Source organism: Coregonus lavaretus (assembly GCF_964263955.1).
Source record: "Coregonus lavaretus genome assembly, contig: HAP1_SCAFFOLD_2114, whole genome shotgun sequence".
NCBI lineage: Eukaryota > Metazoa > Chordata > Actinopteri > Salmoniformes > Salmonidae > Coregonus > Coregonus lavaretus.
In genome coordinates, this window is record NW_028159471.1 from 12676 (window position 1) to 27802 (window position 15127).

The 15127-nt window shown below is 44.5% G+C and overlaps 1 protein-coding gene across 1 annotated transcript in view; it reads right to left on the reverse strand.

The window, feature by feature from the left end:
• LOC311122820 (cell adhesion molecule 4-like) overlaps nucleotides 1-15127 on the reverse strand; it is a gene marked incomplete at both ends in the record, with an annotated part of 37888 nt that overhangs the window by 10385 nt on the left and 12376 nt on the right. Inside the window, 3 exons of the mRNA XM_084197138.1 lie at nucleotides 11268-11528; nucleotides 12409-12568; nucleotides 13314-13337. Coding sequence (XP_084053264.1) covers nucleotides 11268-11528; nucleotides 12409-12568; nucleotides 13314-13337 — 445 coding nt within the window. The remainder of the gene's footprint in view (nucleotides 1-11267; nucleotides 11529-12408; nucleotides 12569-13313; nucleotides 13338-15127) is intronic.

Consider the following 15127-nt stretch of genomic DNA (forward strand, 5'->3'; position numbering starts at 1 on the left):
CATCTCAACATCAACTGTTCAGAGGGAACTGTGTGAATCAGGCCTTCATGGTAGAATTTCTGCAAAGAAACCACTACTGAAGGACACCAATAAGAAGAAGAGACCTGCTTGGGCCAAGAAACACGAGCAATGGACATTAGACCGGTGGAAATTTGTCCTTTGGTCTGGAGTTCAAATTGGAGATTTTTGTTTCCAACTGCCGTTTCTATGTGAGACGGGGTGTGGGTGAACAGATGACCTCTGCATGTGTATTTCCCACCGTAAAGCATGGAGGAGGATGTGTGATGGTGTGGAGGTGATTTGCTGGTGACACGGCCTGCGATTTATTTAGAATTTAAGGCACACTTAACCAGCATGGCTACCACAGCATTCTGCAGTGATACGCCATCCCATCTGGTTTGGGCTTGGTGGGACTATCATTTATTTTTCAACAGGATAATGACCCAACACACCTCCAGGCTGTGTAAGGGCTATTTTACCAAGAAGGAGAGTGATGGAGTGCTGCATCAGATGACCTGGCCTCCACAATCCCCCGACCTCAACCAAATTGAGATGGTTTGGGATGAGCTGGACCGCAGAGTGAAGGAAAAGCAGCCAACAAGTGCTCAGCATATGTGGGAACTCCTTCAAGACTGTTGGAAAAGCATTCCAGGTGAAGCTGGTTGAGAGAATGCCAAGAGTGTGCAAAACTGTCATCAAGGCAAATGGTGGCTATTTGAAGAATCTCAAATATAAAATATATTTTGATTTGTTTAACACTTTTTTGGTTACTACATGATTCCATATGTGTTATTTCATAGTTTTGACGTCTTCACTGTTATTCTACAATGTAGAAAATAGTAAAAATAAAGAAAAACCCTTGAATAAGTAGGTGTTCTAAAACTGTTGACCGGAAGAGTAGATAACAGGGTACATTAGAATATATATACATTTTAGATAGCAGGCTACATTATACTTTATATGGATAACAGGTTACATTAGACTATATATGGATAACAGGCTACATTAGACTACACATGGATAGCAGGCTACATTAGACTATATATGGAAAGCAGGTTACATTAGACTATATATGGATAAGAGGCTACATTAGACTATATATGGATAAGAGGCTACATTAGACTATATATGGATAACAGGTTACATTAGACTATATATGGATAACAGGCTACATTAGAGTATATATGCATAACAGGCTACATTAGACTATATATAGATAACAGGCTACATTAGACTATATATGGATAACAGGTTACATTAGACTATATATGGATAACAGGCTACATTAGAGTATATATGCATAACAGGCTACATTAGACTATATATGGATAACAGGTTACATTAGACTATATATGGATAACAGGCTTGGCACTCCTGTATTTGGGGAGTTTCTCCCATTCTTCTCTGCAGATCCTCTCAAGCTCTGTCAGGTTGGATGGGGAGTGTTGCTGCACAGCTATTTTCAGGTCTCTCCAGAGATGTTCAATAAGGTTAAGTCCAGGCTCTGGCTGGGCCACTCAAGGACATTCAGAGACTTGTCCCGAAGCCACTCCTGTGTTGTCTTGGCTGTGTGCTTATTGTCGTTGTCCTGTTGGAAGGTGAAACTTCGCCCCAGTCTGAGGTTCTTGAGGGCTCTGGAGCAGGTTTTCATCAAGGATCTCTCTGTACTTTCCTCCGTTAATATTTGCCTCGATCCTGACTAGTCTCTCCGTCCCTGCCGCTGAAAAACATCCACACACCATGATTCTGCCACCACCATGCCTCACCGTAGGGATGGTGGCAGGTTTCCTCCAGACGTGACGCTTGGCATTCAGGCCAAAGAGTTCAATCTTGGTTTCATCAGATCAGATAATCTTGTTTCTCATGGGTGAGAGTCTTTAGATGCATTTTGGAAAACACCATGCAGGCTGTCATGTGCCTTTTACTGAGGAGTGGATTCCGTCTGGCCATTCTACCATAAAGGCCTGATTGGTGCAGTGCTGCAGAGATGGTTGTCCTTCTGGAAGGTTCTCCCATCTCCACAGAGGAACTCTAGAGCTCTGTGAGAGTGACCATCGGGTTCTTGGTCACCTCCCTGACCAAGGCCCTTCTCCCCCTATTGCTCAGTTTGGCCGGGTGGCCTGCTCTAGGAAGAGTCTTGGAGGTTCCAAACTTCTTCCATTTAAGAATGACGGAGGCCACTGTGTTCTTGGGGACCTTCAATGCTGCGTAAATGTTTCGGTACCCTTCCCCAGATCTGTGCCTCGACACAATCCTGTCTCGGAGCTCTACGGACAATTCCTTTGACCTCATGGCTTGGTTTTTGCTCTGACATGCACTGTCAACTGTGGGACCTTATATACATTTAGACAGGTGTGTGCCTTTCCAAATCATGTCCATTCAATTGAATTTACCACAGGTGGACTGTCACACCCTGGCTCTGGGACTCTATATGTTGAGCCAGGGTGTGTTCATTCTATGTGGTTTATTTCTATGTTGGGGGTTCTGGTTTGTTGTTTTCTATGTTTGCCTTAGTGACTCCCAATCAGAGGCAACGAGTGTCAGCTGTTGGCTGGTTGTCTCTGATTGGGAGCCATATTTAACTGTCTGTTTTTCACTTTGTGTTTGTGGGTTTTTGTTCAGTGTCGGTCATTGATACCGTGGACTTCACGAGTCGTTTGTTGTTTTGTTCGTGCTTTAATTAAATAAAGTAAACATGTTCGTTCATCACGCTGCGCATTGGTCTCTCCCTGACGATCGTGACAGAAAAACCCACCAAAACTGGACCAAGCAGCGTGTCCAGGAGCCATCGCCAGGGGAATCGCTTGCAGATCTCCGTGGCAACCTCGACTGGGTCCAGCCTTGTAAAGAGCAGAGTGGATGGACTTGGGAACAGTGGAGGAAGAGTCTAGACTGGGCCAAGCCTAATGAAGAGCAGAATGGCTGGAATTGGGGGCAGAAGAGCGAGAGTTGGGCGAGAACGATAGAGGCCTGGCCCACGGGGAGGAGAGACCCCCAGAAAATTTTTAGGGGGGGGCTCACGACGTCGGGGCAGCAGGAGGCCACGATAGAGCGGTCCAGCGGGTTGGCAGAGGAGGCCGCCAGGTTACGGGGGCCACTGGTCGAAGAGGGGATGGAAGGTAGAGAGGCACGGCGAGAGGTACTGGGGTGTGTTACCAGTCCGGTCCGGCCCGTTCCAGATCCCGGTGTAGGGCCAGTGGTGTGTGTCCCCAGTACGGTCCGGTCTGTTCCTGCTCCCCGCACCAAGTCAGTAGTGCGCTTCGTCAGCCCGGCTCGGCCCGTTCCTGCTCCCCGCACCAAGTCAGTGGTGCGCTTCGTCAGCCCGGCTCGGCCCGTTCCTGCCCCCCGCACCAAGTCAGTGGTGCGCCTCGTCAGCCCAGTCCGGCCTGTCCCTGGTCCACGCACCAAGCCTATGGTGTGCGTCGTCAGCCTGGTAAGGCCCGTTCCTCCTCCACGCACCAAGCCAGTGGTGTGCTTCGTCAGTCTGGTGAGGCCCGTTCCGGCTCCACGCACCAAGCCAGGGGTGCGCATCGTCAGCCTGGTCCGGCCCGTTGCTGCTCCACGCACCAAGCCAGGGGTGCGAGTCGTCAGTCCGGTGAGGCCCGTTCCGGCTCCACGCACCAAGCCAGGGGTGCGTATCGTCTGCCCGGTCCGGCCCGTCGCTGCTCCACGCACCAAGCCAGGGGTGCGCATCGTCAGCCCGGTCCGGCCCGTTGCTGCTCCACGCACCAAGCCAGGGGTGCGAGTCATCAGTCCGGTGAGGCCCGTTCCGGCTCCACGCACCAAGCCAGGGGTGCGTATCGTCAGCCCGGTCCGGCCCGTTGCTGCTCCACGCACCAAGCCAGGGGTGCGCATCGACAGCCAGGTCCGGTCCTTTCCTGCCTCACGCACCAAGCCTGGGGTGCGCGTCGTCAGTCCGGCACAACCCGTGCCTGGGTCATCGGTGCCAAATCAGGTACCGCTATATTGCTCCCCAACGGAGCTGAAGCTAGCCGCTCCTGCTACGTCCAGGTCAGCTCCAGCCAGCGGGGCCAGACCGGACCAGGGGCGCTATGGGGGGTTTATTGGAGGGTGGTGGGCAAGCCCGGAGCCAGAACCGCCGCCGAGGAGGAGTGCCCACCCAGCCCTCCCCTATTTTTCTCTGGTTGAGGCGCGGTCGCAGTCCGCGCCTTTAGGGGGGGGTACTGTCACACCCTGGCTCTGGGACTCTATATGTTGAGCCAGGGTGTGTTCATTCTATGTGGTTTACTTCTATGTTGGGGGTTCTGGTTTGTTGTTTTCTATGTTTGCCTTAGTGACTCCCAATCAGAGGCAACGAGTGTCAGCTGTTGGCTGGTTGTCTCTGATTGGGAGCCATATTTAACTGTCTGTTTTTCACTTTGTGTTTGTGGGTTTTTGTTCCGTGTCGGTCATTGATACCGTGGACTTCACGAGTCGTTTGTTGTTTTGTTCGTGCTTTAATTAAATAAAGTAAACATGTTCGTTCATCACGCTGCGCATTGGTCTCTCCCTGACGATCGTGACATGGACTCCAATCAAGTTGTAGAAACATCTCAAGGATGATCAATGGAAACAGGATGCACCTGAGCTGAATTTCGAGTCTCATTGCAAAGGGTCTGAATACTTTTTTAAATAAGGTATTTCTGTTATTATTATTTATAAATTTGAAAAAATTTATAAAAACCTGTTTTCGCTTTGTCATTATGGGGTATTGTGTTTAGATTGCTGAGGATTCTTTTTTAGTTCATCAATTTTAGAATAAGGCTGTAACGTAAGAAAATGTGGAGAAAGTCAAGTGGTCTGAATACTTTCCAAAGGCACTAATGTAACCTGTTGTCCATATATAGTCTAATGTAGCCTGTTATCCATATATAGTCTAATGTAGCATGTTGTCCATATACTATTATGTGAATATAAAGTGCTAATGAGGTACATACAGTATAATGTTTATATAAAGGACTCTGATATGGTTCAGGATGTAGAGGTCTATGGATGACAGGAAGGTCATGCTGAGTCAGTTAATCTAAACCAACAACATTTACTGGCAGTGCAGAGAAACAAGAAGTAGCCTACTGTAAGTGTGAGTTCTGTGGTTGACACATGTTTTAAATAGCCTAAAACGGGCGTTAAGACATTAATATGCATAAACAGCATGTCAGAAAAAGGTTGCATTTCTTATTATTTTGAGGAGTGGGCCCTACATTTTTAAAAGAGGCATAATTTAACCCTTTCCCATCACTCCTCATCAGCTGCATCAAAGTGGTACTGAAGGTTCCAGCATTCTAGACTAGAGCGCTCCCTACTGACAACATTACTGCAGCATCCTGTCTCTTCATACGATGTCCGCATTCATTTGGGCAGTAACATAAGCCACGATCACATTCTGTTACACTGGCTGCGTCCGAAATGACACCCTATGTGCCCTGGTCAATAGTAGTACACTATTAAGGGAACAGGGTGCCATTTGGGAGAAAACCACTGTTGGCCGTTGTGTATATTTCCAGTACCTAACAGTAATGTCCTCTATAATGTTGGGCTAATAACAACATAACAAACGAATGAAACGCAACACTGGCTTGAAAAAGTCACATTTAAGCACACAAGCACTGATGTCTGTACTGTAGTACATGCCACTATCATATTATGTTACACTGTTGGCCCATGTGAACAGCAGAGGAGGCTGGTGATAGAATGAGATGGTGTTGAGGTGGATGGCATTGGTTTTACAGGCTCCTGACCTACTCTGCTATTTTGTGTATTTTCTACGCTGATCTTAACTTTTTTTGGGACATAATGTCTCCGCCATCATTTCCTATGACCGAAAACAGCTTCCGGACATCAGGACAGTGATCACTAAACTTGATTTGGACAAAAATGTCTACTTCAGCGAGACGGCAATTATGGATGTTCTGCTTACTCCGGACCAGGCCCTAATCCCCGGGACTCAAAAGAGGAAGTGGCGGTGATAGAGAGGCAAGCGAGCAGGCATCCTGACGAGATTACGTCGCAATCAAATAGACCGCCATTGCCCTCTGTTCTATTGGTGAACGTGCAATCACTGGAGAACAAACTGGATGAGCTCTGTTCGAGACTATCCTATCAACGGGACCTGAAAAACCAAAAAGGGTTCTACCTAGAACCAAAAATGTTGCTCCTATGGGGACAGCCGAAGAACCCTTTTGGAACCCTTTTCTCTAAGAGTGTATGCATCTTCAAGAACGGACGGCAGACTCTGGTAAGTCGAAGGGAGGAGGGGTGTGTCTCTTTGTTAACAACTGCTGTGTCTCTGTGTTAACAACTGCTGGTGCGTGATCTATAATGTTAAGGAAGCCTCGTTTTTGCTCGCCTGAGTAAGAATACCTTGTGATAAGCTGCAGACCATACTGTTGACCATGAGAGTTTTCATCTACACTGAACTAAAATATAAACGCAACATGCAACATGGGTCTCAGGATCTTGTCACAGTATCTCAGGATCTCGTCACAGTATTACAGTATCTAACCGGGATTCATCCATGAAGAGCACAGTTCTCCAGCGTGCCAGTGGCAATCGAAGGTGAGTATTTTCCCACTGAAGTCGATGACGACGCCAAACAGCAGTCATGTCAAGACCCTAGTGAGGACGATGAGCATGCAGATGAGCTTCCCTGAGACAGTTTCTGACAGTTTATGCAGAAATCCTTCGGTTGAGCAAAGCAACCGTTTCATCAGCTGTCCAGGTGGCTTGTCTCAGACAATCCCGCAGGTGAAGAAGCCGGACTTGGAGATTCTGGGCTGGCGTGGTTACATGTGGTCTGTGGTTGTGAGGCCAGTTGGACATACTGCCAAATTCTCTAAAACGACGTTGGAGGCGGCTTATGGTAGAGAAATTAGCATTAAATTATCTGGCAACAGTTCTGGTTGACATTCCCAAAGTCAGCATGCCAATTGCATGCTCCCTCAAAACTTGAGACATTTGTGCCATTGTGTTGTCTGACAAAACTGCACATTTTAAAGTGGCCTTTTTATTGTCCCCAGCACAAGGTGCACCTGTGTAATGATCATGCTGTTTAATCAGCTTCTTGATATGCCACACCTATCAGGTGATGGAATATCTTAGCAAAGGAAGTGGTCCGATCAAGTGGATGCTAAGCTACAGGACTGTTTCGCTAGCACAGACTGGAATATGTTCCTGGATTCAGCCGATAACATTGAGTTTACCACATCAGTCACCGGCTTCATTAATAAGTGCATCACCGACATTGTCCGCACAGTGACGTACGTACATATCCCAACCAGAAGCAATGGATTACAGGCAACATCCGCACAGAGCTAAAGGCTATAGGGCTTGAAAACTACCGCTTTCAAGTAGCGGGACACTAATCCGGACGCTTATAAGATATCTTTCTACGAACACCGATGAGCAATCAAACCGGCAAAGCGTCAATTCAGGACTAAGGTCGAATCCTACTACGCTGGCTCTGAAGCTCGAAGGATGTGGCAGGGCTTACAAACTATCACGGATTCCAAAGGTATATCCAGCGGCGAGCTGACCAGTGACACAATCCTACCAGACGAGCTAAAGTAAATGCCTTCTATGCTCGCTTCGACGCAAGCAACGCTGAACCATGCATGAGAGCACCAGCTATTCCGGACGACTGTGTGATACAATCAGACATATGCCAACACACACATAACATGCGCACACATGCATACTGACTCCACACACACAAACACACACTCTCACACACACACACGCACGCATACACACACACACACACTTTCACTCTCACCACATAAGCTGCTGCTACATCATAGTCTATTATCTATCCTGATGCCTAGTCACTTTGCTCCTACCTGTGGGGCGGCAGGTAGCCTAGGGGTTAAGAGCGTTGGGCCAGTAAAGGTTGCTGGTTCGAATCCCCGAACCGGCAAGATGGAAAAATCTGCAGTTCTGCCCTTGAGCAAGGAAGTTAACCCTGAACAACAACAGTTCCCCGGGCATCGTTGATGTCGATTAAGGCAACCCACCAATCCTCTCTGATTCAGAGCGGTTGGATTAAATGTGGAAGACACATTTCAGTTGATTGCATTCAGTTGTGCAACTGACTAGATATCCCCCTTTCCCTTATATGTATGTACATAGCTACGTCAATTACCTCGTACCCCTGCACATCGACTCGGTACTGGTATATAGACATGTTATTCACAGTGTATTTCCTTGTGTCACTATTTCTATTTTTTATTTGTATTTTTTAATCCTGCATTGTTGGAAAATGACACGTTAGTCAGCATTTCAACCCACCGTCACTGTGTCTCATGTTAATACTACTCCTAAACACAACCCACCATCACTGTGCCTCATGTTAATACTATTCCTAAACACAACCCACCATCACTGTGTCTCATGTTAATACTACTCCTAAACACACCAACCATCACTGTGTCTCATGTTAACACTACTCCTAAACACAACCCACCGTCACTGTGTCTCATGTTAATATTACTCCTAAACACAACCCACCGTCACTGTGTCTCATGTTAATATTACTCCTAAACACAACCCACCATCACTGTCTCATGTTAATACTACTCCTAAACACACCAACCATCACTGTGTCTCATGTTAACACTACTCCTAAACACAACCCACCGTCACTGTGTCTCATGTTAATATTACTCCTAAACACAACCCACCATCACTGTCTCATGTTAATACTACTCCTAAACACAACCCACCATCACTGTGCCTCATGTTAATACTACTCCTAAACACACCAACCATCACTGTGTCTCATGTTAATACTACTCCTAAACACAACCCAACATCACTGTGTCTCAGGTTAATACTACTCCTAACCACAACCCACCATCACTGTGTCTCATGTTAATACTACTCCTAAACACACCAACCATCACTGTGTCTCATGATAATACTACTCCTAAACACAACCCACTGTCACTGTGTCTCATGTTAATAATACTCCTAAACACACCAACCATCACTGTGTCTCATGTTAATAGTACTCCTAAACACAACCCAACATCACTGTGTCTCAGGTTAATACTACTCCTAAACACAACCCACCATCACTGTGCCTCATGTTAATACTACTCCTAAACACAACCCACCATCACTGTGTCTCATGTTAATATTACTCCTAAACACAACCAACCATCACTGTGTCTCATGTTAATACTACTCCTAAACACAACCCACCATCACTGTATCTCATGTTAATACTACTCCTAAACACAACCCACCATCACTGTATCTCATGTTAATACTACTCCTAAACACAACCCACTGTCACTGTGTCTCATGTTAATACTACTCCTAAACACACCAACCATCACTGTGTCTCATGTTAATACTACTCCTAAACACAACCCAACATCACTGTGTCTCAGGTTAATACTACTCCTAAACACAACCCACCATCACTGTGCCTCATGTTAATATTACTCCTAAACACAACCAACCATCACTGTGTCTCATGTTAATACTACTCCTAAACACAACCCACCATCACTGTATCTCATGTTAATACTACTCCTAAACACAACCCACCATCACTGTGTCTCATGTTAATACTACTCCTAAACACAACCCACCGTCACTGTGCCTCATGTTAATACTACTCCTAACCACAACTCTGTCTCAGGGTTAATATTACTCCCAAAGCTCTTACGAAGCATCCACCCAATCACTATTACTCTTACTCTCACTCTTACTTTAGGCCATTTTCTAAAAAGTTTCCACAACAATCTATTGCTCTCAGCGCCTTTAAAAAAGCATGCAAAAGTATTATATGTGAAACCACATGTACAATGCTGTATCAGATTAATATACAAAAGTACATCTACAGAGTATACTGGACATAACAGAAAAACAAAACATACATTCCAATAGCATCGCCATGCCCATAACAGGATACAGGAGTTCATGGTTACAAACAAATTATAAAATATACATATTTTAAGATATTGTCAAGCGTACTTACAGTATTGAAGGGGAGACGTGTTGTAAGTTAACTTACTCTCAGTCTGAGTAAATAGACACTGAGTGGGAAGTTTGAGGTCTGTGGTTGACACAACCTTGAAATAGTCAGTGACCATAGAGTTTAATTGAGGGCGCACTTGCTTCAAAACTGTTTTAGCAGCCATTGAATAACACCCTTTCAGTTGGTTTACTGACTGTCATTAAACTCATTGAAGTTTAAGTAGAAGACATTAACTACTTTAAAATGGAGATAGCCCTCAATGGCGCTTCCCATTCTGTTACAGAAGCCAATATGACAAAGATCCAAAGATGTACCCTCTATCCAATTCTATGTCAGGGACCAAGAAGCTGATGCAGAGAGGGCTTCCTTCCTCAGTCAAATAGACAGTGTTCGAGAGCATCAAAACTGTGATGTATCATGGTTAAATTGTGACTGACTGACTGATCTATAAATAATATTGAGTAGATATTTATCATGGTGATTTGTAGATCTCGACTCACCTATAAAGTCGGCTGCAATGTCAAACACTCCCACATTTACATAACATTATAGCAATTGTAGCAAAAATCCCATTCAAGTCATGGGACTGATATTAATATTTCACATATTAACATTTGCACATCATGTTCAAATCATCTATATATGACTGTTGATCTTCACAATGCATTTTTTTACTTTTGGATGATTTCGACATGATGCACGAAAAAGGCTAACATCGGTTGCATGACTTGAATGGGATTTGTGCCACAAATGCTAAAACGTTAGCAAGTGGAAACAGTGCCAGGGGAAACTAAACCAAAGTATGGATTGCTGTCATACCATGTCCATAGACTGCTAACCGGGTAAGGAAACCAATGTGTAATTTTGTAATTTGGGGGAACCTTCTAGATATGATAGCAATATGTTAGCAAGAGAATAGAGGTGTAAGGCCTAGCTTTGGTTTGGTGACATAGCTCTTCAGTCCATGTTCTCTGGTGGTTCTCTTCAGTCCTTGTTCTGTGGTGGTTCTCTTCAGTCCAGGTTCTGTGGTAGTTCTCTTCAGTCCCCCACCCCCACCACCGGAACCCAGGGAAACCCTGGAGCGCGGAGAGCTGGACACAGGCCAGTGTGTGTTGAATACAGAGATGGAGATATGACATAGGGGAAACCAGGGAAGAAGAAAATGAAAAAATATATAGTCCTACTATGACACATGATATGATAAGTGTGTAACATTGTTAATGATTCTTTACTGTTGTTGACCTGTGTGATTATCAATAAATAGATGAAGATTAGGTGTGCTTACGCTGAACATCAACAAACACAGAAGAAGAGTTGAGACCATATTTATTCTCAGCCTGACAGTACTCTCCAATGTCCTCAGAGCTGATGTTAGTGATGCTGTAACTCTGTCCTGATGCTTTTGGTGAGGTTATGTTCTTCTTGTACCAGGTGTATTTCTCCACAGGTGGGTTGGCATCACTGCTGCAGGTCAGAGTCACTGAACTGCCCTCCACTATTCCACCAGAGGGACTGACTGACACTGAGGTGTTCTTTGGGCCATCTGCTAAAGAGGATGATAGAACAGGTCAGAGTACACATAGTACAAGGCAACATGATATGATGTAAATTAGTGTCATATACAGTGAGGGAAAAAAGTATTTGATCCCCTGCTGATTTTGTACGTTTTCTCACTGACAAAGACATGATTAGTCTATAATTTTTATGGTATGTTTATTTGAACAGTGAGAGACAGAATAACAACAAAAAAATCCAGAAAAACGCATGTCAAAAATGTTATAAATTGATTTGCATTTTAATGAGGGAAACAAGTATTTGACCCCCTCTCAATCAGAAACATTTCTGGCTCCCAGGTGTCTTTTATACAGGTAACGAGCTGAGATTAGGAGCACACTCTTAAAGGGAGTGCTCCTAATCTCAGTGTGTTACCTGTATAAAAGACACCGATGATCTTGTAGCTCATTCCAGCCTTGTGTAGGTCTATAATCTTGTCCCTGACATCCTTGGAGAGCTCTTTGGTCTTGGCCATGGTGTAGAGTTTGGAATCTGATTGATTGATTGCTTCTGTGGACAGGTGTCTTTTATACAGGTAACAAACTGAGATCAGGAGCACTCCCTTTTAGAGTGTGCTCCTAATCTCAGCTCGTTACCTGTATAAAAGACACCTGGGAGCCAGAAATGTTTCTGATTGAGAGGGGGTCAAATACTTATTTCCCTCATTAAAATGCAAATCAATTTATAACATTTTTTACATGTGTTTTTCTGGATTTTTTTGTTGTTATTCTGTCTCTCACTGTTCAAATAAACATACCATTAAAATTATAGACTGATCATTTCTTTGTCAGTGGGCAAACGTACAAAATCAGCAGGGGATCAAATACTTTTTTCCCTCACTGTAGTTCTAGAATTATATCACACATACTGACATCTAACATTGAGAGTCTCTTCAGGAGAGCGGCGATCCTCATGGCCTTCTACAGCACAGGAGTATCTGCCTGCATCCTCACTGCTGACTGGGTTTAGGAACAGACTGTTAGATTGGTTGGTTACATGTCCGTTCTTGTACCAGATGTAGGTGGGGTTGTCCTGCAGAAAGCATATGGACTCACAGAACAGTAAATGCTGCCTTCTCTTTATGATGTTGGTTGGATCCTTAATCCACTCTGAAGACCTGGAGTAAAACAACATAATTAAAACCCTAAATCACCCTGAATTAAAACCCTGAATCAAGAACTTCCCTACACAGATTATTCCTATTGTAACAATGTAAAAATCATTAACATATTAATCCATGTCACCCATTGCTGCATTTTCACTGTGTCCATAACAGGCTTGCAAATTTCTGGTAACTTTCACCAAATTATCATTTTTTACCAGAATATTCCCGGAATCAGAAGGAATTAATCCTCCAACTAGGAGTTCTGGAAAACCTGGACATTTTGGGAAAGTTTCCAAAATGTTGCATCCCTAGGCAGGACTCACATTCACCTGTAGGGTGTGACAGTCAGATATGTTCCAGGGAAGCTGTACCCCTATCCTGAGGTCTGTGTGTTGAATATGAACTTGTACTCAGCTGAGTTCTCCTCTCTCAGGTCTGTGATTCTCAGGGTGGAGCGACCTCTCTCCTTCTCTCCACCATACTTCACACGACCTGCATACCCTGGGTCTGTGGTTATGTCCTCAAGGATCGACTCATCCTTCAAGCTGGCACTCTTTTTAGTACTAAACCAGAGTGATGACGTGATCGTATCATAACCACTGTCATACGTGGAGGATATATCCACTGATGACCTCTTCAAGGCACAGATACTCTGATGGGGGTTAGTCACACCTCTGCATCTCTAAACCTGAACACCTGAAACACAATGACAAGAGATTTATACAATGCAATCATCAGTAATCCAAAATAGTTCTGCCATCCTGTATTAGAGTTATGTTAGACAACAGTGAGGGCTGAATAGTTATAATTGAAAAGTTATGCTAGAATACTGTAGTTGAATCAACACTCACAGACTGCAGGAGAGTGAAGATACTCATGGCTTTTTACAGCACAGTAGTAGCTGTCCTTAGCATTAGGGTAGACTGAATAGGTGGAAGTCTTCTCAGTTACATTCTGTCTGTTCTTGATTTAACGGCATGTGGAAGATAAGGAGCAGCATCAGTTCCGGTGTTTTGGACAAATCACAATTTGACACATAACAAACGCACACGTGCGCATGACTAAAATCCATTTAGGTCCATCTTCTCCTAGTGCCGGTCACCATATTTTGTGGAGAGTGGAAATGCCTCCCTATTGCTTCAGATTTATACATGCAGTGAAAAATCTGGATCATTGTTCTATCTGTGGTCTGTGTACCTGATCACCAGCCTAGGGCTCTACAGCTCCACCACCTAGACAGGAGGACAAACATCAGCCACAGTGAAAATACATACAACAGCAGCAACAGTCAAAATAAATAGAATGGAACCAATAGAATATTCCTAAAAGTACAAGGGAACCAGTAGCATAGTCCCAAAAGTTCAATGGAACCAATGCCATAGTCCCAAAAGTTCAATGGAAGCAATGGGATAGTCCAACATGTACAATATAACCAATAGCATAGTTCCAAGAGTGCAATGGAACCAATAGCCTTTTCCCAAAAGTACAATGGAACCAATAGCATAGTCCAAAAAGTGCAAACTCCTAAACTTCCCACTAAATCAAGTACACATCAAATAAGCATTTTGACAGCATTATGTTTCATCCCACCACTCACCTGGAGCCTCTCCAAGGCGAGAGCGGCCATGTTGGCATTCTTGAAGTTGACTAAGGCACAGAATCTCTCATGTAGAACTCTGATACTCTCTATCTCACCAACACCTGCAGTACAGAACTATAATGTAGAACTCTGATACTCAGTATCTCCCCACACCTATAACCACAAACAGGGATGGACAAAACATAGAATTACACTGAACAAAAATATAAACGCAACATGCAACAATTTCAACGATTTTACTGAGTTACAGTTCAATGAATTAATTGAGCTCTAATCAATGGATTTCACATGACTGGGCAGGCGCGCAGCCATGGGTGGGCCAAGGCATAGGCCCACCCACTGTGGAGCCAGGCCTAGCCAGTCAGAATGAGTCTTTCCACACAAAAGGGCTTTATTACAGACCGAAATGCTCCTCAGTTTCATCAGATGTCCGGGTGGCTGGTTTCAGACGAGCCCGCAGGTGAAGAAGCCGGATGTGGAGGTCCTCGGCTGGCATGGTTACGCGTGGTCTGCGGTTATGAGTTCGGTTGGATGTACTACCATATTCTCTAAAATTATATTCTCTAAAATGACGTTGGAGGCGGATTATGGTAGAGAAATGAACATTCCATTCTCTGGCAACAGCTCTGGTGGACATTCCTGCAGTCTGCATGCCAATTGCATGCTCCCTCAAAACTTGAGACATCTGTGGCATTGTGTTGTGACAAAACTGCACATTTTAGAGTGGCCTTTTATTGTCCCCAGCACAAGATGCACCTGTGTAATGATCATGCTGTTTAATCAGCTTCTTGATATGCCACACCTGTCAGGTGGATGGATTATCTTGGCAAAGGAGAAATGCTCACTAACAGGGATTTAACAAATTTGTGTACAACATTTTAGAGAA